Raw genomic sequence first — 23133 nt, forward strand, 5'->3', positions numbered from 1 at the left:
CACTGAAGTTCACATTGTTGTGATCATCATATCCTCCATATTTTTGGGTTATAACTTTAGAAGCAAAACCATCCTATTCAATATTACATAACTTTGACATTAATTATTAATATTATTATGTTAACTTACAATATAAGAACAGTAGACATTTAGTGCGATACAATTTAGACTGATGGATTCTGGTCTTTCAATTATTATACGATTTTGAAATATTCTAAGGTTTGGTTAGTGATTTTAGGTTTTGTTTGAGCCCCCCATTCACAAGATAAGTCAATTAAGGATTCAAAGTAGAAAGTCAATTAAATCCAATGTGGAATGCCGAAGCATAAGCGCCTATCCATTTAGACCAGCTTTCATGTCAACTATGATTGTTATATGTAATCATAAATTATAAAATGCTAGATCAACTATTTCTCCAATATCTTATATGATTTTTTTTTCTACCAAAAAAATTTTGAATTTTCTTTTCAAAGGATGCTGGTTTTTTTTTGGGTACAAAACATTGCAAGCGCCCAAGAAAAACAAAAGAACTTAACTCAAAGAAATTTTTACGTATGCCTTAAGGACATCTTTCACTTCTGGCAGGAAAACTTGATAAAATACCCATAGTTGAGATGAAGACATCTTGATCTTGGTCACAGAATCAACGACTCTATTGCCTTCCCTTCCAACGTGTTGGAACCGAACATGACTATTTCCACTTATGAAAGTCCGAATCTCTTCAACATATCGCATGAAATGACCCATCTCTACACAGCAAGGACTTAGAAGATCAATGGCTTTTTTGAGTCTGGTTCTATGAGCACCTGTTGGTTTTATTTATTATGTTGAAACAATAAATTAAACAATTCCTCCATTACCGTTAGTTTTTTCCCTTAAATATGGGTTCAGTGATAAGGTTTGCCATGTCATACGAGTTCTACTTGTCGTAGGATAGCAAAACCTAGGAGCCATGGTGACTAACATGAAGCACCCTTAAGGAGTCTATATTGGATTTATGACAGGAGTTGATAACCGACTTCTTGATCGATCTTGTAGTGGATAAATATGATTAAGTATTTAAAAGAAAAATCCATTTTTTGGAAAAAGAAAAAGAAAAGAATAAAAAATAAGGTTAATTTGTTATTTACTATTTTATACTGGTCTTACAGGGATTAGCTAATGCCTCAATACCCGGATTCACATCCTGTGTAATTCCTTTCCCTACAATTCTCTGTAATTTCCTCATAGGATTTTGCCATGTGTAATTTAAATAATCCAAAGGTTATCCAACAAACTAGAGTTTAAATAAAATTTAAATTTATAGGTGTGTTTAAATAAAATTCAAATTTAATTTAAATTGGATAACATTTGGATTACTTAAATTCCACATGGCACAATCCTATGAGGGAATTACAGGGAATTGTACGGAAAGGAATTACACAGGATGTGAATCCCTCAATACCCAATTCCCAAATCAATGTTCCGATTAGATAATTTTATTATTATTTGAGTGAGTAGATTTGAATTTTATATATCAAGAATGAGATTATTACATAATAAAAGGGAGGCTTTGCCCTTGACTTTTAGAAGATTGAAACTCTAGCCTTTGGGTGTTGTTTTGTTACCAATTGAGTCATCACACAGGATTTCTACTACTGTATTGTTTACCATTTAAAGACTTGAAAAAACTATGAAAGATTAAGACAGATGGTGCAAATCTAATTACATGACTCATCCAAGATTATCAAATAAGGCAGCCTTGGAGGTTGCTTCATATTCTACTTACAATTTTTCAATTTTCAAAGATAGATGAACACGTCAATCTTAAAAATGCTCATTTGTATTGATAGTCAGTGAATGACATTTAAAACTAAGGACCACTAAATAACTACTAATTTGAATTATCAAAATGTATTAACTCTTTTTTATAAATGTAAATTAATTACTTCTTATTTACATAAACAATCTTTATAGTGTAAATAATCCCATTATTTATTTATTTATCAAATTAAACATAATAATCTAACATAGAGTCCAACCTCTCTATATCTTGGTATCATGTTATGTTTATTGTTATTATTTTTAATTTCAAATCCACCTCATTACTTTGGTAATTGGTATCATAATCAAATATAAATGTGCCACGTGTTGTTAATAAGTTATTATTATTTTTTTTAAAAGCACCCTTTGATCATTTAAAGCCTTTCACCTTACTTAAAACAACCTTAGTGCAAAGCACGAATGTATCAGTGTTGTTGAACAAGTTCCCTAAATTATGTCAAAGTAAATAAATAAATAAAAAATTATCATATCCATATGGTGAACCAAAGTCACTTTTAAGGTTCTTCAAGTGATATTTTCCAACTTATACCAAAAAAAAAAAAAAAAGTGATATTTTCCAACTCTGTGGGTAGGTTTCATTAAGAAATTCTGCGATGCAAAATGTTTTTCTCCTGACCACAGTTAATTAGTGGAGGTGATCCATGGAGGATGACAAATTTACGTTCCAATTTGATCACAAACAAGATATGTTGAATGTAATAGAAGAGTTGTCATGGTCAGTATCAGGAAATATGTTAATGCTAGAACTTTGGAGGGATGATAGAGCTTGGAACTTCACTCATGTGGACTTCTGGTGTCAATTTCATGCTATACCCAACGACATCCTGACTTAGGATTTTGGGTTTCAATTGGCTTCGAAGATCGGAGAACTAGGGAAGGGTAGTGAAAGGATTTCAATTTAGGGAATTTGTTTAATACTTTACATGCCGCGTTACCATGGATAGAAGAAGACCCCTCAAACAAAGCATCGCAACAAGGAAACGCTTGGGCGAATTAGTTGAAGTTAAAGTGAAAATTGAAAAACTCCCACTGTTTTGTTACTTATGTGGTTTACTAGGGCACGATGAGAACAAATGTCTAGGTTGGTTCGATGAAGGCAATACAAGGAGACGAATAGATTACCTTGGTCCGCACCTGAGAGCAACAGCACCTAATGGCAAAATGTTGAGCAAGGCTTCATCGATACACTTTGTGGAATCGGACATATACCGAAGAATGTTTGCCGCTAAGAACACTGGAAGTCCGGATTTGCAACCCCGGCGGGTGTGCTCCCCAATGCTTCCTGACCACAAAAACCAGTGGAGCCCACGGTGAAAAACACTTTTTAGAAAAAAGAAAAAAAAAATTCACCAATGGGCCCCACTGGTTTTTGTGGTCAGGAAGCCATGAGGGAGCATTATGACGGGGAGATGATCCGGATTTGGAACCTCAAACGGTGCCGTGCAAGAATCCCAACCACCAACAGCCTCTGACAACACATTGATTCCTGTTCCTCGAATCTTCTAGAGCCTACAACAACACTTCCAAATAGGTGCTTCCATTCCCCAACAAACCACCATACAACCAAACCCATCTTTAGGAACCTCAGGGTTGCAGACAACGTCCTTGACACCACAACCTCTACACCATGATTTGTATCCGTTAGAGATAAACCCTCCATCACCATCACTGCCAAACCAAATCACCGCTTTGCTTAGCCAAATCTCTAACCCTCAAGCAGTGATCCCAAACCTCTCACCAAATGCACTACAAAACCTACTTTCATCCATTTTACCTCATTTAGCCACCGTCTCTCTAGGAACCATAGGGTACCCACATGAGACATATCCTCTTCAACTCTCACAAAACCCATTCCCATAAAGCCCATTATCACAAAGCCCAATACCCCATGGTCTACTACCTCATAGCCCATTACCCCAAAGCCCAGCATCATACCAAATACAAAATCAAAATCCATCTAGCCCACCTTCAAATGTGATGGACACCCCTTACCTTGACCCACCTCACTACTTAAATCGTCACATAACCCAACCTTATACGGCCCTAAACCCTGCACACCCAAATACAACATCTTTAAATTTACAATCTGCACCATTTGGAAGCTTAGTTCAAATAAGAGGAATAGTGAAGAAGAGAAAGAGCATCGAGGTGGGGGAGCACTCAAAGGGAAATAACACTGACCAAGATGAAGAAAGTAATCCTTTAAAGTCAAACCCCGTTGTGGCTGGGGGAGAAAAGCCCCACGAATCCTCATGATTCTCCTAAGCTGGAATTGTAGAGGTCTGGCGGGAACCTCTACAAGAAGAGTTTTGATGAATCTCGTAAAAAAAGGGAACCAGATATTTTGTTCTTAATGGAAACCATGGTCTCTAGAAGATATGTTGACAAATTACAGCAAACACTAAGGATGGACAATTGCTTCTCAGTGAATCCAATTGGTAAGGCACATGGGTTGGTAGTATACAGGAGGGGTAAAATTCAAATTTCAATTCTGCAATGTACAGTTAGATATATTGATGCTTTCATGAAAATGGGCAATGTGAAAGAATTTTATTTGACAATGGTGTATGGGAATCCTTTAAGACATAGAAGGTAGGAGGTATGGGACTTGATAATTGCATGTAGTGAAGGGAGAATTGGTAACTGGTTATGCGTAGGCGATTTTAACTCTTTTCTAGCATGGCATGAAAAGAGTGGAGGAAACTACAAAGGGAGCAGAGATGTCAAGGGGTTTCAAGAGATGGTTGAACATTGTAATTTGAAGAACCTGGGTGTTCATGGTGCTGCATTTACATGAAACAATAAAATACTTGGGAAGGAAACTATCAGGGTTAGACTGGATAAAGCAATGAGAAATGCTGATTGGCTTCTATCTTTCCCTGAGACGTCTATCTTTGTAGAAACTACAATTGCCGCGGATCATGCACCATTAATTGTGGATACGGATGGAAGACCAGAGAGTGGACCACGCTCATTTCGCTTTGAAGCAATGTGGCTTCGTAACCCCAACTGTGAAGCTATTGTCCAGAAAGCATGGCTGAAGAGCAAGCCACAGAATTCCCAGTCCATTTTATTTCAGAAATTATAATGGTGTCAAAATGACTTAACAGTATGGAACAAATAATTCTTTGGTCATTTGCAATCACAAATTAAGCGGCTGCAGAAGCAATTATCACACTTACTGTGGCTACTGGTGGAAGAGGCATCTCAATTTTGTGAAGAAATGCTGAGTAAGGAGCTAGAAGAATTACTGAGGTGTGAAGAGGTCTTCTAGAAACATAAATCCAGAGTACAATGGCTACAAGAGGGGGAGAGGAATACTTTTTTTTATCATGCCTCAACTATGATGCAAAGGAGAAGAAACAGAGTGCTAAAAATTCATAGGACAATTGGGGAATGGTGCTCTTCAGAAGCAGAGATTTAGGACACCTTCTCAGACAATTATGCTACATTGTTTGCCTTTGAAGATGTTACTGATGATGACCTTAATGAGGTACTTCATGATATTGATCCTTTGGTGACAGCTAAACAAAATGCGACCTTATTGCAGCAACCAAGGAGGAAATTAAAGCTACATTGTTTGCTATGAAACCAACAAAGAGCCCAGGGGTGGATGGCTTCCCCCCCCCCCCTCTTCTTTCAAAATTTTTGGGATATAGTCTGTGTAGACTTATGCGTTTTTGTACACAATTTCTTTTCTATGGGTGCTCTTCCAGAAGGTAGCAATGATACTCTAGTATGCCTTATACCAAAAATAGAGAGCCCAGAAACGGTGGAGAATTTTCGGCCCATCAGTTTGTGCACAATTGCTGTTAGGGTTGTCACTAAGATAATTGCTACAATAATGAATGAGTTGTGGCCTACTATTGTTCCTTCTTCTCAATCAGCATTTGTCCATGGGAGATTAATATCCGACAATGTTTTTAAAGCACATGAGGCATTCCATTACATCAAAAAGAAAAAGAAAGGAAAAAAAGGTTTTCATGGCTTTAAAAGCGGATATGAAAAAAGCATATGACCGCATGGAGTGGAGATACATGGCTGCATATTATCTAAACTAGGGTTTAGTGTTGAAGTGATGGACATGATCATGAATGTGGTTACCTCAGTCTCATACCTTTTTTGATTAATGGAGCTGAAAGGTTTTCTATGGTGCCTGAAAGAGGACTTAGACAGAGTGATCCCCTTTCACCAGCACTATTTGTTATCTACTCACTTGGATTAGCATAGTTGATATCAAGAGAGGAAAGAGAGGAAGACTGAGCAGTATTAGGATAAAGAGAAGAACACATCCACTTACTAATCTGATGTTTGCTGATGATATTATTCTATTCTCAGAAGTGAGACTGTACACAGTATCAAGGATTGCATGCAGCTATCAACCTTTTGAAGTCATCTCTATGTTTCAGCCCAAACACACACACTAGAATAAAGAGATGGTTCTAAAAAATTCTCAAGGTCTCTTATGGTGCGGGGCCCTCAAAATACTTAGGCCTCCCTACGGATTTCTGGGGTTTCTAAGGTTGATTTATTCCATTCAATGGGGGATAGAATGGATACAAAGTTTGAAGGTTAGTCAAAAAGGCTTCTAAATCATACAAGTAGAGAGGTTCTATTGAAATTAGTAGCTTTACCTTCTACAAATTATGTGACTTCTCATTTTAAGGTCCCAAAGAGTATTCATAATCAATTGAAAGCGAAGGCGGCAAGATTCTATTGGGGTGGAAGTGAAAAAAAGAAAACAATCCATTGGATTTCTTGGCAAAGGATGACGAAGCCAAAATGCAAAGGTGGTATTGGGCTAAGAGATCCATACCTACAGAACAGGGGCTCTTTTAAGTAAGGTTGTATGGAGACTATTCTCCGATCCAAAATCAGCATGGGCACAATTCATGAAAAGTATATATTTCCCAGATGTTCCCTTTTTGGAAGCAAGCAAATGAATGAACCCATCATGGGCTTGGCGTAGTATTTTAGAAGGAAAGGAGGTGTTGATGATGGGTTTAATATGGAGAATTGGTTGGGGTACTGGATAAATATATGGAAAGACCCATGGGTGCCCGGATTACACCACTTCAAGATTAAAACTGAGAGAGAGCCAAGTTGTGAAATACAATGGGTTGCGGAGCTGATATGCCAACAAACAAGAACATGAAAAATGGAGTTGATCCATCAATGGTTTCACATGAAGAAGCTAAAGCTATCATGGACATCAAATTATCTATATTCCCTAGGGAGGAAAAATTGAATTGGGGTGGTAGTGATGATGGAAAATTTTCAGTTAAGGCCGCATATAAATTGCAAGAAAGGAATCTTGAATGCCAAGAAGAAGTTGGTCCTTGTTATCTCGGAGATTATGGGAGAATATTCCACCACATATATGGGAAGAGGTATGGCAATGCAAAACTCTTCCCAAAATTAAAACTTTTCTTTGGAGGGCTTTGTAATGAAGGTTTGGCTACAACAATAGACCTAAATGTTATAGAATTAAAATCCATCCAAAATGCAATGCTTGTGATAAAGAGGATGAAACTTTGTCCCACATACTATTTGGCTATGATATGGCTCGTCAAGTATGGTTTGGTGGACCTATGTCGTGGATAATTCAACACCCTGAGGAAATGAGTATGGAGAAATGGATTGACTATTTAAAACATTTTAAGAGCTTAGGCAAAGAGGAGGCAGACTGACTCAAGAGTTTGTGTTCCTTTATGGTGTGGCTGCTGTGGAAAGAAAGAAACGCTAGAGTCAAAGGGGAAAGGAAGTGGGAACCAGGGCAACTCGTTCAACAAATTCAAAGAGCTCACCTTTAGAGACAAGAGCACGTAAACCAAGCCAAATACAAGATGTTGATCCTTCACTCCCTCAACCGCCTCTATCGCCAAGTTTCTTGAGACTCAATGTGGATGCATCGTGGAAGCCAAAAAATTGTGAAGGTGGGATTGGAGTGATCATAAGTAATGAGGAAGGGAAACTGTTTCTAGCAAAATCTATACCAATATCCTCCTCTTCTGCAGCAGAGTGTGAGGCTCTCGCATTAAGGGTTGGGTTACTTGAGGCTCTAGTGGAAGGAATGGATTATATACAGGTTGAATCTGATTGTAAAAGCTTGATTGACTATATTCTGGATTGTAATGCCCCTACCCCCTCCTTATTTCAACCTATCATACAAGATGTAGAGGTGTCAGGTACTAAGTTTTTGGGTTTCAAAGCCCACTTTATCTCTAGGAAATCCAATATTGTTGGGGATTTCTTAGCAAGGAATGCCTTCTTAGTTGAGAATCCAACAGCCTTGTTCTGATGAGTGGTTATTAGAGCTATGCTCGACCACACCTTTGACTCACAATGAATAAGATTGTTGATTACCAAAAAAAAAAGTGATATTTTCCAACTCCAATGTGCCGTAAGATGCCTGCATACCCTCTTTTAAGTGATCAATATAATTCTCATATACCCTTTTCAAGGTGACTTGTCTTTGTCTCTCTTCTACTATCTGTAATCATTCTTTTTATTCCATTCTTATATCTTCTGTATGACTTTTGTTCTCTTACAAATGTTTTCTTGTTTTCCTTTCCATCTCCATTTTCTTCTCTTAAGATGTACGGATAATATTGAAAATGAATAAATAAAAACTACCTAGACTAATGACATTGGAAATACAGAGTAAGTAATAAATTGGGTAACTCAAGGGGTGTCACTAATTTAGAGGACAACTCAAGGGATTAGGCGGAAAATTTTACATTTTAATTTCTCTTAGCAATAATTTATAATAATTATATACTCCAATTTGAAATACTAAATCTTTTGTAGTAAAGCAACCAAGAAGAATGCTAACTGATCACAATAGCAATCCTTCGTAAAACAGCTAGGTTATTAAGCATGAAGGGTGCGAAAGGCAAACCCAGTGCCCAAGGTTTTCAGACTAGCAAAGTTCCAAAATGAGAGGGAAAACCTAGCTCGATACCTTGACCTCAAACTACAACTGTGATCCACAGATTATTGCGAGCTGCCTTTATCAGATGGTAAAATAACGGGGAAGAGAAATTATAAATTGTAATACTGTTTTCTCAACATCTTTGAAAATGTACAATTGTTCCAACCCACTGCACCCAAGGAGCTGCATCTCTATTTACTCTAGTAACTATCACTGAAGATAATGATGCAATCAAATCTACACTATACACATGTAATTACATATTACTTGGGAACAAAAAAAATTATTCTTAGGTGAGTCAATTGTATTTTTCTCATAGAAAGCATTAAAATATAGAAAAAAGAAGGGTATCAGTGAAGGGAGATTCCCTAGTGATAACCATGAGAAATATAAGTTCTCAGAATGGGAAGTAAGGAAAATAGACAATCTGGATTTCTAATATATACCTTGATAGGAAGAGAAAATTCAAGAAACGAAAATAAGAGGTATTTTAAGATACAAAATTGAAATCCTTTCACTTTCCCTCATCTGTAAGCATTTTTTTTTCTTTTTTTTTTGGTAGAACTCATCTGTAAGCATTCAATCTTTCAACTTTTAATTTAGTCCACCAATCAAGTGGACTTAATAAAACTTTAAGGAAATAAACAAAAAAATAAATGTTACCCCAACTCTTTTTCAGTCCCTTTGTAAACTCTTAAGGCATTTCCAAGCCTTGGTTGAAGTGTACAGGGGAAACGGAAATCATTTAAGCACATCACCATCTGCATCTGCAAGGAAATGGGGAAGCTCCAATCTAGTCAGTTGGGTCATTTACATGGCCAAACAACTCATTCCAATGAGCCGAAGCTTCTTCAGGTGTCCTTAAAGTCCAAATGTGAGGTTTAGTTTTCTCACGAGTTTCCAAAATTTCCTGAGAAAAGCAGTGTCTCAACTATCAAGAACGAATTATGCATCAACTTTAAAGAATGAGGATCACCATAAAAACAGAAAATATGAAATCATGACAACAGAACATCAGGGAAGGAGAACACAGTTAAAGGCAATGAGAGGATGCAGACATACAGCAGTTTCCTACCAAAATATCCAAACCTGCACAAACCTTTGTTCTTTTCTCCTCTCCTTTAGGCTATATTTGAATTACAAGATAAACTAAATATTGAAAGAAAAAAGAAAATTGTCCCGGCACCCCAAAACAAAGGCCTTTAAACACTGACACCTCAGTTTATCTTTAAAGCAAACACACCCCAAAGCTGGACTTTCCACGGACATATTAGTCCAATCGGTTACTGACCGCCGGTTAAACCACTGTTATAATTTTTATTTTTTAAATCCCAAAACTACCATATACAACATAACCTACATACCTTTATCAAAAACAATTTTGGTAGTATTAAGAGAATACTCCCGAGATCCCATGCACTGACGCTGGCTGGCGCCAGCCCGAGATTGCATGCGAGCTCTCTTGGCCTCTTTTATGTGTTTCTATTTTTAGTACTTTTTGGCCTATATAAAGCTGCCTTGCATCTACCTAAATGAAATACAATATTCAGCCCTTCTTCTGGGGTCCTGCTTGGGTAACCATCAAGCCACACACTATGGGCCGTTGGATTGAAATTTTGATCTCAACCATTGAAATTCAACGGTCGAGGTTCAATTTCGACCAAAATTTCGGATCTAACGGTCCGAAATCTCGGCTTGACAGTCATGCGCATTACCCAAGCAATTTCCTTCTTCTGGCTGGTCTTCCTTTCTTCTCTGTTTCTCTTCCTTGATTCCCCCAAGCTGCTCTTCTCAAAAAACATAATCCTAATCCTAACCACTGCTGCCAATCCATTCCAGCCCTCTTCCCACTTCCCACCAACAAAACATAACCAAATCACCATTAAGAAGACTCCTAAATCAACTTGATACAACCCTACCATCAAGCTCTAACGCTAGTTTCACCAAATTCACCCATTTTGACCTAGCTGAACAACCTTGTTCACAGCAGATCCTGGTTATTGATTTCTAGTTAGTTTCCAACTGATCGAGAACTACATTATTGGACTAGAAGCAAGTAAAGAAAACATTTTGATGATACAAACACGAGAAGAAGTGGATCGTGTCCTAGCATAGTAGGTGGTCCTAGTATAAAGGCAAAAAGAAAGGGAAGAAGGAAGAAAACATGTAGCATGAACCTTAATATGAAAAACAGAATCAATTATTGCTCACCTGCATCTCAGAAGATCGTTTTGTTTTCAGACTCAGACAGTCAAATAACGCAGTCCACTTTTCAGAACAGTTATCAAGTACCCCAACCCTGTAATATTGCTGCATCTGGTGAACTGGAGCTGCCAGGACATGAATCTTCTTTAGTTCAACAGCCTAATGCTAAAGAAACATAAGTACAAATAAATTGAAAATATATTCTGGAATAAAAGACAGCCAGAAATCAATTCAACTCGATTTTGTTTAGGAGTAAAAAAACATCAACTGGGAATTAAGTCAGCTCAACTTTCTCAAAAGAGTCCAAAAAGGGATGGTAAACAATGCTGATAAGAAAGTTACACGGCATATTGAAGCCGAAGCAAGTACCCTAAAAGCTTAACAAGAACATATCCACTATACAAGGCTCATATGTTTAACAGCGTCTGAGGAGTCAGACATACACAATCCTACCCCCATTTTCCAAAAAGGCTGTTCCTAGGACTTAAACCCATGACCAAGTATTAACCAAGAGAGCACTTGAAAATAGGTGTCAGACTGTCAGGGAATCATGTTGGTATCCAGGTGCTTCGCTGGCATCTAGGCAGTCACTATTGCCTTGGGTCGCTAGGCAATACTTGTCTGATTGGTGCCGCCTCACTTCCTATCCTTGATTCTATTTCTTTTCGTTTTTCCTCCATAGGTCGCAAGTGATGAATCTACATTAGGATACATTTTTTAAAAAGATTGATGTGAAGCCAATTAGCATCAAACTCCATATTGTATCTTTGTGCAACAAATTAAAGAGCTTTCTAATGCACCCCCCAGTTCTCTGACATATTTCAATACACCTCTCCCACCTTGAAACCTTACAAATACCAACCCCCCCCCCCCAAAAAAAAAAAAAAAAAAAAAAAAAAAAGGTTAAGGACTGTTTCCAATTGATGATTGAAATTCAAATTTTTTTCAATATGACCAAAATTCTCTTTATGTGTTAACATGACTCAAATGCCCCTTAACTTACACGTTTTCAAATTTAAACCTTAAACATCGAGGTGGGTGAAGGGGAATCCATCTTCTTCCTCACCCTTGAATAAAAATTATGATTAAGCCTCTTCTTCCGCGCCCTTAAATGAAAATGAAAATGAAGGATTCCTTCAAAGAACAAAAGTAAACCCCATCCATACAATAAATCTGAAAGTCATAAAATCCCATTCTATTTATTTCCAACTAATTTACAGAATAAGGTTAGATCTGAACTAAAACACAATCTAAGATTTGAGACTTTTTATTCCGAGATCATTCTACTTCCCATTTTAATTCCTTCATCTTTGCAACTAGTGGTTTGCGTTTTCATTCTTTTCAAGTTCTTATTGCCTTCCATACATGGAGTATGAAGTTTGTTAGGACAAGACGAGGAAACACAAAAATTCACCATGGGAAAAAGCTCCACTGGCAATAATTAGGGTTCTGCAATTTAAGAATGTTGAGTGACTGATGGCAAAGCTAATCTCAGGCCTATTACACCTGAGTCAAACAGAGAGAATGGTGAAGTCCAAGTACATTTCAGGTCTCCTATGACTTGGGTCTCATCTTCTCCAAGAAAAAAATGAGGTTGCAGGCTTCGACCTTAGCCCAAAGGAGCTGAAAGAGGCGTAATCGTAAATTTTGATTTAGCCAACCACAAAGAGAGAGCTTAAGATGAAGAAGAAATGGGGTTGGAGAAGATGTTTCTCCCCTCAACCGTTAACAGCCAAGGGACGGTGGGGGAGGTGCACTAAAATACGTTGCCACACTCCTTTTTATTTTATTTTATTTTATTTTTTGGTTCACAGGGGGGGGGGGGGGGGGAAGGGGCGTGCATGTAAAAACCTCTAAAATCCCATTTTAGTCATACATATTTTCCCTTCAGTTTCTTGATAAGAAAAATTATAATCAAGAAAGGAACAATCCTCAAAGCTTTACAACAGCCAAATGGACTAGACCAAAATATGGACTCCATGATGTAAAGCAAACATTTCTTAATATTTGGAATGAATTAGGTTTCAGGCGGAGATCAATCTGAAACCCGAGGTGGATCATCTGCCATATCCTTAATTAGTCTATCTTCATTTCCCTTCTTTATTCTCTATCTTATCCATATTTCTTAATTCCTAAAATTGGTATTCTTTTGCAGCTAGTGTATTGAATGAGAATGTTCTGACTTGGAATTCTCAAAACCTACTTCCAAATCCTCGGAACGCTATTCCCTAAACTCCAACAGAGGCTAAAGATCCAAAAATTGTAACCATTTAACCACTTTTTCATTTTGGCACACCCTACAGCAGCATTTTTATCCTAGGCCTTAAAAAGACTCCTTAACTTGTTAAAACCATAATACACAATAAGCCTTTAAATTCTTTAACTTAATCTCCATACAAGTTAGGGATCCAATTGAAGCAAGAATATTCCAATAAGAGAAAGTGATTGCCAAGGTAATGCTTTTTATTTCAAAACTCCAGCTCTCTTTGTGGTTTTTTGTTTTTTATTTTTTGGTGGCTGGGTGGGGTGCTGTGTGGGTTGTAATGTAGGATAGGTTGCAAGCCTCAACAAGGACAGAACAGGATCTAATGCAGGAGTAATGCAAACATAGGAGCTAGGGTGTGAAGCAGAATAAGAAAAGTCAGGTTTTTAAAGAAGAGCAGTTTAAGACTGGGAAAGGGACAGAAATACAAAGGTTTAATGCTGAAGGTAATGACTCAGGTCTAATGTAATATGCAGGTCTAGATCTCCCTGCCAATTTCACAAACTGAAGCCCAAAGCATGGTTTGGATCATATTAGTTCAGAACATGGGAAATTTCTTATAACATGCTGGCCTACCGCTTGGTTTGAGTATCTTTCAAGGTACAAAACTCAGTGGAAAGTTGAAGGGAAAGAGGGGGTGATAAAATTAGACGGTGGACTGAAAAAAAGGAAGCTAACCAGGAGGCTCAGGTCTGACAAGCATCAGGAGTTTAATGGTTCAATACAACTTCTACCAGTCTTATAGCAGTATAAGGATGAAGAAAAAAAGTAGCTAACAGCATCCCGGGCTATGCACCACAAAGAGTCAACTGGATCAAACACCAGCCCCTTCCACATTAGATTGAATTCTAAGGAAATCCTGTAAGAGCGACCATGCAAGCAGCAGCAGAGTATTGAGCAAAAATCATGGACTATTATGGCCACTTTTGGTTCCTTTAAGGACTGTAAAAAAGAGCTTGTGACATGGTCAAAGTTTGGGACTCGAAATTAGAAACTTCTAACCTTGACCATTTAAAAATTTGGGTTACAAGGCTCATACTCAAGTTTCTAAGCTGATGTGAGCTACTAATTGTTGTCAACTACCAAATATGAAAATAGAAATCAACTATGTCAAATGAAGATAGAAGGAACCCCGTTAAGCTCGCGGCTCTCAACTGAAGAACACTCACACACACTCACAGTAGAACAGACTAATATCAGAGATGAAGTGGAAACACAGCTTCATTAACATTCATTCATAACATGACAGCAATACAAAACAGTTCAGTAACAAAACTCCATTGATCCAGCAACCATAAACCTCTCATACAGAATACCTGAGAGCCTTTTTCTCTCCCCAAGCATATCTACCTTGCAAGCCCTTACATATTTCTTCTTAGCCTCTATTCCTTACCTCTCTCAATATACCCTCCCCTCCCCTAATGAATTTCCATCTTTCCCCCAGTAAATCCCCTCCACTTGTCCCAACATTCTCTGTCTAAATCAGACCTGACCCAAAGGGCATGGGTGTAGTTGTCATCCAATAACCAAGTGCCAGCTGTCCTCCTTTTAGCTAATAGTTAGAATTTTCATTTGCTTGTATCCCCCATACATTTTCCTATGCTTTCAAGTGTACACAGTACACACGCTACACTAAGGGCCTATCAACACTCCCCTCCTTCAGTTTCACCTTCTCCTCAAGGTGAAATTCCGGAGATTGGTTCTGCAAATCATATTTCACAAGATGGCAGTCCTTTCCTTCTTATTTGTTCTCTCCTCTCTCCTCTTTCCTTCCCATTTATTCTTCCCTCTTTCTTCACATGCAGCTTAGGGAAAACTTAGAAAAGCTCAACATTAGGAGTCCATTCCTAAATCTTCTCTACAATTAGGGATTCTCTCTCTGGCTCATTTTTTTTTTCTCTATTATTCTTTTATTTGATTTTATATTGTGAATGGAATATCTATAATTTGTAACATTCATTAGAACTAAAAAGAGTTATTCTATAAGATTTCTTCTTTTGTTAGTGATCCTTACGGGGGGAAAATGTCATTATCAATACTTCACCTTTCTTTTTTAATGTGTGGGCCCACATTTGAATATGATAAAATAATTCAAAGGTGGGATCTCCAGTGAGCCCCACATGGGTCTACACAATATGAGCGGGGAAAAAATGCCAGTGCTCCTAGAATCCGGAGGTGATTCGGACTCTCATTCTTCCCCCTCCCCCCCCAACAAATAATGTTGAATCCAAGTTCCACCCTTGGAACAAAGGCATCAACCTCATCAAAATTTTGGACTGCCCACCCTACCATCTCAACAGTGCCGCAGGTTCTCACCCATACATCATCTGAAACAGCATCATATTGGTGGCTGAAGGAAGCATTATACCAATACTCCACCGATGCTAACCAATTAGTCCAATCCTTGGGCTGCCTTGCACAAAAACACAACTAAATCTCTAAGCTCCAATTGACCACCTCCATTTTTCCATCTGTTTATGGATGATACACACTGCTGAATCTCAAACAAGCGCCTGCCAATTAAAACAACTCCATCTATAAGTTGCTAAGCAAGACTCAATCACCATTGGAGACAATGGACCTCGGAAAGCCTTGTAAGCAAAATGACTTGCTGAACACTACGGCCACATCCTTGACTCAATCTCCATCTAGGTTTCGTCTCTTTTTTTCAAAAACCAAGATTGGGGTCGAAATTTTGATGGTTTCAACTGAAATTTGTACCATGGTTACGATAGGACCAATGTTCAATGGGGTACTAACTCAACCAGGCATATAAAGAGGTAGTGTGATCTCAAAGGGGATAATCCTATGGAATTAGCAAGCAACTGCTCAAACTCTATCAGCAATCGCTCCAACACTTTGTCCATCAATGGCCGCTTGGTGTCGTCAACTACGGTGAGATGTTGTAACCAAAATCCTTCTCCCATTTGCATGGATTTCCACAGTCCCTTTATGATGGTCTCCATCCAACCAGAGCCAAGTCCTTGCATAACATCACAACCATTCCGTGCCAATCAAAGCTCATAATTTGGTCTCTAGTTTCTCCTTATTTCCCCCAATGTCAACAACCACTCAACACGTAGTATGATGTCAATATCACCCAGTTTGTAGGGGATGTCCTAGCAAAGGTGACCTATCCCATGGAAATCACGAGAACATCGCATATTCCCTTGCCTCCGATGCTCTGGCCGTCCCCAAAATCATCTAAAAATCCTTCTTGCCCACCATCACCCCCTATGGTTCCACAAGCCCTTGAGCTACAAAATTATGGGTTGAACCATAGTCCACCAGTACTTCCACCTCACTGCCGATGACTACCCCTCTCTGTTTCATCGTGCAGGGCGAGTCAAACCCTACCAACGACTAGTTTAGAGTTTCACAGTAACTAGTGGATCTTCCTCCTTGATTCCGTCGTCCTCTTCTATTGCTACCAACTCATTGCCTTCTTCTTCATGCCTCATTAGCACTAACAATTGCTTGTGGGAGCACTAGTGAGATCAAGAGTAAGGAGCATCACACCTAATGCAAAACCCCTTATCCATCTTGGTTTTAATCTCCCGTTGCGTGAACCATCTCAATTGGTTATTGCTAGGGTTGTAACTCCTAGAGGAGGCTTTTCCTGATCATGAGCCTAGGTGAGTTACCATCTCAGGTTTGGGAGTAATTTAGGTCGAACGAGCTGGGTTTCCATTCAACGGGCCAAGTCTAGTATCAATTAGTTGTTTATGAGTCACTAGGTTATTAGGTCCAATTGATATGGTGCAACTGGCCCTTGTGTGAGTCATTGGGTTGGTCTGATACATACTAGACCCCTTATGTCCCTTTACAGTTGAGTTTCAAACCTTAATAGACTAGGCCATTCACATCCTTAGTGTCATCGATGCAAATAGATGCACATCAACGCCGCCTAGGTCTTCCCTCAATCTGGCCATAAAACTCCATCAACTGGGGCCCTAGCCACCACTAGGGCTTCAAATCATTGCTTATATTCTATGACTGTGCCACTCTGCCGATGTGATGCAGTATCAAACTAGTTCAATCGGTTTTGGTCCAACCCAGAAGAACTGGTCCAATAGGGTTTGGACCAATAAGAGTTAAGACTTAATTAAGTATTTCCTATATAAGAATGAGTCAAACTTTGCTTAGAATATTATTTTAGATTTTGATTTCAACTAGAATTTGAATTTTATTTCTTTTAAATAAAGTGTATTAAGACTGTTTTCAAGGTGTCGGCATAGGTGGTCACTAAGACGCTAAGCCGTTTTTTTCACATGCAAGACTTCAGCCACTTTATCGCCTAAGCACCACCGCTTTGTCACCTTATGCATTGTATTGACGCCTAGGCACCAAGCGGTCACATTTTATATATTTTTTACCCAGACTTTTCAATGGATTTTTTCAAGACACCAAACTTTGTTCTACAAAACCATATAAAATAGTTATTCATTTTGGATTTGGGAATCATTAGATGGAGAATTATTTGGAAAAAGGGCTAAAAAGCTTGACAAATTGATTTCCAATTCATTTAGAATTATTCGTTTATTAAAAAAAGTCAGGTAATCAGATGTCAAAGTTGCGCAACAAGGTAACAATTGTATATATTGTAGACCACATAATGCATATTTTCTCCGCATACAACCAAAAATATTTTCCCAATACTTCCTGTAATTTTATATAGTTCATAATCATAATTCACAATGTTATTACATTATGCATACAAAAAGGATGTTATTACATTATGTTGCTAAATGCTATTGAATATTTGTATTATGACAGGATGAACTAATGTTCTTTTTTTATGATAGTCTTTCATAAATATGATTCTTTAATATTTCTTTAGCCTATACTAGAACTACATCAGTTATCGGTATGCTATTTGTGCCACATAAAATAGTTGCATTAAAAGAATGTGGCCCAACTGCTTTGGTTGCTGTATTGCAGCCTAGGCACTTAAGCGGTGCCCCAACTGCTTTGGTCGCTTTTGTCGCCTTGACAACCTTGATTAGGATACAATTTTTGGGTTGAATAGAATGAATTGAGTTATGTCTGTAAGAGCCTGTGTGGCTGGTGAGTGAGTGTGAGCACTCCCTTTCCTCTTCCTCCTCTTCTAAGTCTTCTAATTCTCCCTCCATTACAGCCACCATAGGAGCCCTATAGGTTCTTCTAGGGGGCTCTTCATCTGAGGATAACCGACACAATAGAGCACTTCTTTCCTAAGTTGCTCCCACAAGAGAATCAGTTTAATGATTTCCTTGAATCTTATCCACCCCAGAGCTGCATCATCTAAAGTAAATGGTCACAACCTGCAACATCTCCTCCTGGCCCTGACCATTCACCATGAAATACCTCTCCACTCTAGTTATCCATCTGGCTGGGCCTTCCCCCATGAACACCGGCATCTCCAAATAACGAGGGTAAAGCTTGAGTCTCCTTCCAGTCATACCTACAGCATCAGCCACAAGCCCCTGTGTGTATTGTCCCCCACCTGAGCTTGAGGTGAACCCACTGCTCTCTTGACAGTAATCTCAGGTTCCTGCAATTCAACCTCCACCGCCTTCCCTTTCATCAACTAAGACCTTAACTCAATCCTGACTTCTATGTTAACGTGTTCTTCTTTCTCCATTTGTTGGGCTAGGGATCCCAATTTAGAGTCAAGGGCTGCCATCTGCCCCTGCAACTCTTTCAGCACTGATTCGAGATTTTCCACTCTGGACTTCATTTGGCTTCTAACCCTTCCCCTGAATCAGACACGCTCTGATACCAATTTGTCAAGCTCCCAGCTCTCAGCTTAACAACACCCACACACACTACCACACACACTACCACTCACACTAGAACAGAGTAATATCAAGACGAAGTGGAAACATAAGCTTCACTAACATATTTATTAACTCCATTAACATCCATTGATAACAAGACAGCAATATTCAACAGTTCAGTAACAAACTTCATTGATCCAGCAACCATAAACCTCTCCTACAGTCTACCCCAGAGCCCTTTGCTCTCCCCCTGCAAATCTACTTAGCAACCACCCTTACAAGTTTCTTCTTACCCTCTATTCCTTACCTCTCTCAATATATTTCCCCTCCCGTAGCAAATTCCCATATTTCCCCGAATGCATCCCCTCCACCTGTCCCAACATCCCCCGGCTAAATCAGACCTGACCCAATGTGCATGCATGTGGTTGTCCTCCAATGATCAAGTGCCAGCTATCCTCCTTTCTGCTGTTACTTAGAATTATCATGGTGATAAAAGATGCATATTGGTTATTCACTCCCTGTAAGACCACTAACACCATCAAGCCAACACCTTCTGCCAATATGGTAAGTGGTAACTCTGATTCGTTATCTTCCAGCTCATTTTCTCAGGCATTAACAAATGCAATAAGATCAATGCTACTAATAGTTTCCCAAGAAACCAGATTCAATAGCCACATTCAGTATCTGCAAGACATGAAACATCACTGTATCCAAACAATAAATACAGAAATTCATAAATTCTTGACAAGAAAATTCTAATCCAAAGAAAGAAAATTCACATATTAAGATTGTTATTCTAGCATGTTCCCCACCATTTGTGATGTGGAAACATCTAGTTGGTTGGATCGGCATGTTAGACTTTGAAAGCCCAAACCTAGTAAGAACCAGTTCAATGATATTTGGTCCAACCGTCCAACAAGGGTTGGAAATAATTAGTTCTATTTATTGGATTGATAATCGCTTCGGCGTTTGGGTTTAAATAGGAATAAGTTAGAGTTGAGTTGCACTTTATTTTTAGTTTCATAGTTCAACTAGGAATAAGTACATGCTTGTAACCCAGCAGTTGACAGAATGAACTGAGATAGAAGTTTTGAGTGTTTTTACTTTGAGAATTGTGATCTTCCCCCTATCCCTATAATTTTCACCTTCTCCTAGTCCCTACAGGCCCACCATACCCTAGAGAGGTGAGAGGGAGGGGGCAATGGTGCTGTAAAGTATATCAAATAACTTCTAGGTAAAAAGAAAGTTCAAAAGACAGTAAAATTCAAAAAGGTGAAAAAAAAGTAACGGAATGAAATTCAAAAGGATTCCAAGCTCCTTAGAGATGAATCAAAATGAATCTCATAGCAAGTGCAATACTGAGAAATTATACCAATGCAAGGGAATATACAAGTAGAGAAGACGAGAGTATGCATACAATAGCAAAACGAGAGAGCATCAAAGCAAGCAGTGCAGGACAAACGTGATCCAGAACTGGAGGATTCTTCCTTTTGACTCATTGATCCTTGAGAAGAAAGCTCCTGTATCAAGCTTCTGCCAGTTTGTATATACATGTCACAAATTTTACTTATTAGAGTAAAGCCAATCAAAAAAAATCTATCCAAACATATGGGAATCAAATTATCAGGTACATGTTTAATATGGTTGCTCAGAGCAAAAACACGAGCATATTCACAATGCAACAAACATGTACATCATCTAATACAAAACAAAAGAATGCAGACAATGACTTCATAAAAATAAAAAAAAGACTCACACAATGGTATAAGCATGACACAATAGACGAATACAATTAGAGAACCCAAAAGATGAATATGCAAGAAACCAGAACACACAATAACACAGCCTAATCAATCAGAACATTTCCCAATAACCAGTCATTCTTATCTACTATTCATATGTAACTAGAACATACAAGAAAAAATATTTTCAGGAGCTCAATAAGCCTACAAGGGGTTGCAGCATTTTAGCTTCAACTGAAACTGAACGCAGATGCAGTAAGCAAAATTTGAACAATAGGAGTCCACCAGACCAACAGCCAGACATGACACTAGCAGCTCTAAATCCATGTTGAACACCTACAAGGCAGTGGCACTGCTGTACACATGGACGTAACAACCCCACCAAACACCACCGCTGGTTCGTTCCCCTTTCGAAAATTGAAAATGTAAAATCAACAGCACCAATCATATTTATTTTTCCTTCTATTAAGACCATTGTTTGCTTCAAATGGTTAGTTCTTTCAATATTTTTCTAGGAAAGGAGAACAATAAACACGCAGTAATGCATAAGTACCTGGGTCTGAAGAGTAACTAACGCAAGTCTGACAAGATACAATATTAATATTGGGATTCACTTGTTGCTATCCTAAATTGGTGGTTTCTCATCCAACCCCCAATTTCTCTGAATTCACAAAACATAGTTAACGAAGTAACAGAGCACGAGAGATACTCACAGTGAGGAAGGGACCGTTGCAATCCACTGGAAAGGAAGAAGAGATTCTGCAATCCACTAGAGATGAAGAAAGAAGTAGACTTAGTGGCTTAGACGGAGACCGGAATCTCGCCCGAGTAACCGCTGCAAACCTGTAAACGTTGCCAAAAGGGTCTTCTTTAGTTGCAGCGGTCGAAGGTCTGGAAGATGAAGACCAAATCGAGGTACAGGGTTTTTTTTTCCCCTTATTTTCGGGGAAATTCTTTTTTTTTTTTTTTGGTAACCATTTTCGGGGAAATTCTCATAGCTACCTTTTTGAGTTTTACTCTTTGAATTAATTCCACCCCGCGGTTCACCCAAAATCCAATTAGACCCCTATAGAATAAGATTGTATCAATCGGATTCCCCCGTTGTTAGTAAAACTATAATTCAGTTACTTGGAAGTTGTTAAAATTCAGTTAGGCTACGATTTTTTTGCTGGAATAAAGGTGGGGTGGGAAAATTCTTGAAAAATTTGTAGATTTCTTACTTTTCCTTTAAATCCCAAAATGCTAGATTGTTTGGTTACTTGGGAACTTGTCTGGTGATGTGGCAGTCCAACTTTCCCACCCCAAACTATTTTAAAACCCCACATATTTTGTGGGACTTTATGGGAAAGTTGGAAAATGTAAAAAGTGGGACTGACCACTATCACTTTTTCACAAAACCCTTTCCTTTCCTTTCCTTCTCCCTCACTCTACTACACATGAGACCCACATTTTTTTTTCTCACCCCACCTTTGCAAACAAATGCAGCCTTAAGTATTGACACAAAACAAGTTACAATTTTTGGAAAGACCAAACTAAAATTACATGCCCCTTGGCCCCTTCAATTTTCTAGGCTTTGGCTCCTTTCTATCGAATATTGAGAGTATCTCCAAAGGAGTGTTCAATGAGGTCTAAGAGGGCACCGCATGTAATATGTTGATCTAAAGGCTAGGATAAAACCAAAATTTTCACCAAATCGAGGTCAGAGTACTATTACTATGCCACGGGCAAAGATTATATGAGGATGAGGAGGCAACAGTCCAAACTCCGGATGAGGTTCAGGCTCAAAGTGAGAATGATGATGAGGAAGATTAGGAGATTCAGGAAGATGAGGAAGAAACTATTCCACCTCGACAGTTTGAGGTTGGAGGTCCTTCGCATTCAACTTCAGAGGCATCGGATGTCGTTTCTCAGTTGTCAACGAAAATCTTCCATGCTAGAGAGGATAGAGACACACATATACACTATAGAAGATCAATTGTCACAACTAGAGGAGTCTCGAGCTATGAGAGATCAGCTTGATTCTCATAAACGATCACCTAGACAGATAGTTCTAGGAATTCATCTTATGTCATCACAGATGTATTCACTTTCATACTTGTAAAAAATTCGTAAGTGATTAATGAAGTTAACTCTGTATCACTTGTGTTATTGTTCATTATGCTTTTCTTTTGTTTTATTAGTAATTGTTCAACGTTTGGCTTATGACTCATCACGACCACTCATGACTATTACTCCCAACAACAGCCCACAGCGACTATGACTCACAATGACAACTCATAACATCTATGACTCACAATGACAACTCATAACAAAAACTCTCGACTAAGACTCATACAACAACACACAACGACAACTCATAACTCGACTCATAACTGTAACCCATAACAACAACCCAAGTATAAGTCA

General features: G+C 38.5%; 1 protein-coding gene across 2 annotated transcripts; it reads right to left on the minus strand.

The window, feature by feature from the left end:
• Positions 1-8826: 8826 nt before the first annotated feature.
• On the minus strand, positions 8827-21670 carry LOC149022496 (uncharacterized). Of its 2 annotated transcripts, XM_089150567.1 has the most exons (4): positions 21441-21670; positions 20403-20518; positions 10970-11088; positions 8838-9668 (listed from the first exon to the last, which is right to left on the minus strand). In XM_089150567.1, the coding sequence occupies exons 2-4, from the start codon at positions 20482-20484 to the stop codon at positions 9552-9554; spliced, it is 318 nt and encodes a 105-aa protein (XP_089006693.1). In that variant the 5' UTR covers positions 20485-20518; positions 21441-21670; the 3' UTR covers positions 8838-9551. The 2 variants fall into 2 exon arrangements, with proteins under 2 accessions (XP_089006694.1, XP_089006693.1); XM_089150568.1 differs by lacking the exon at positions 21441-21670 and having other exon boundaries at positions 8827-9668; positions 10970-11122; positions 20403-20512.
• Positions 21671-23133: the final 1463 nt, after the last annotated feature.

Source organism: Hakea prostrata, chromosome 3 (assembly GCF_041222555.1).
Source record: "Hakea prostrata isolate BN-2017 chromosome 3, UWA_Hpros_2, whole genome shotgun sequence".
NCBI classification, from domain to species: Eukaryota; Viridiplantae; Streptophyta; class Magnoliopsida; order Proteales; family Proteaceae; genus Hakea; species Hakea prostrata.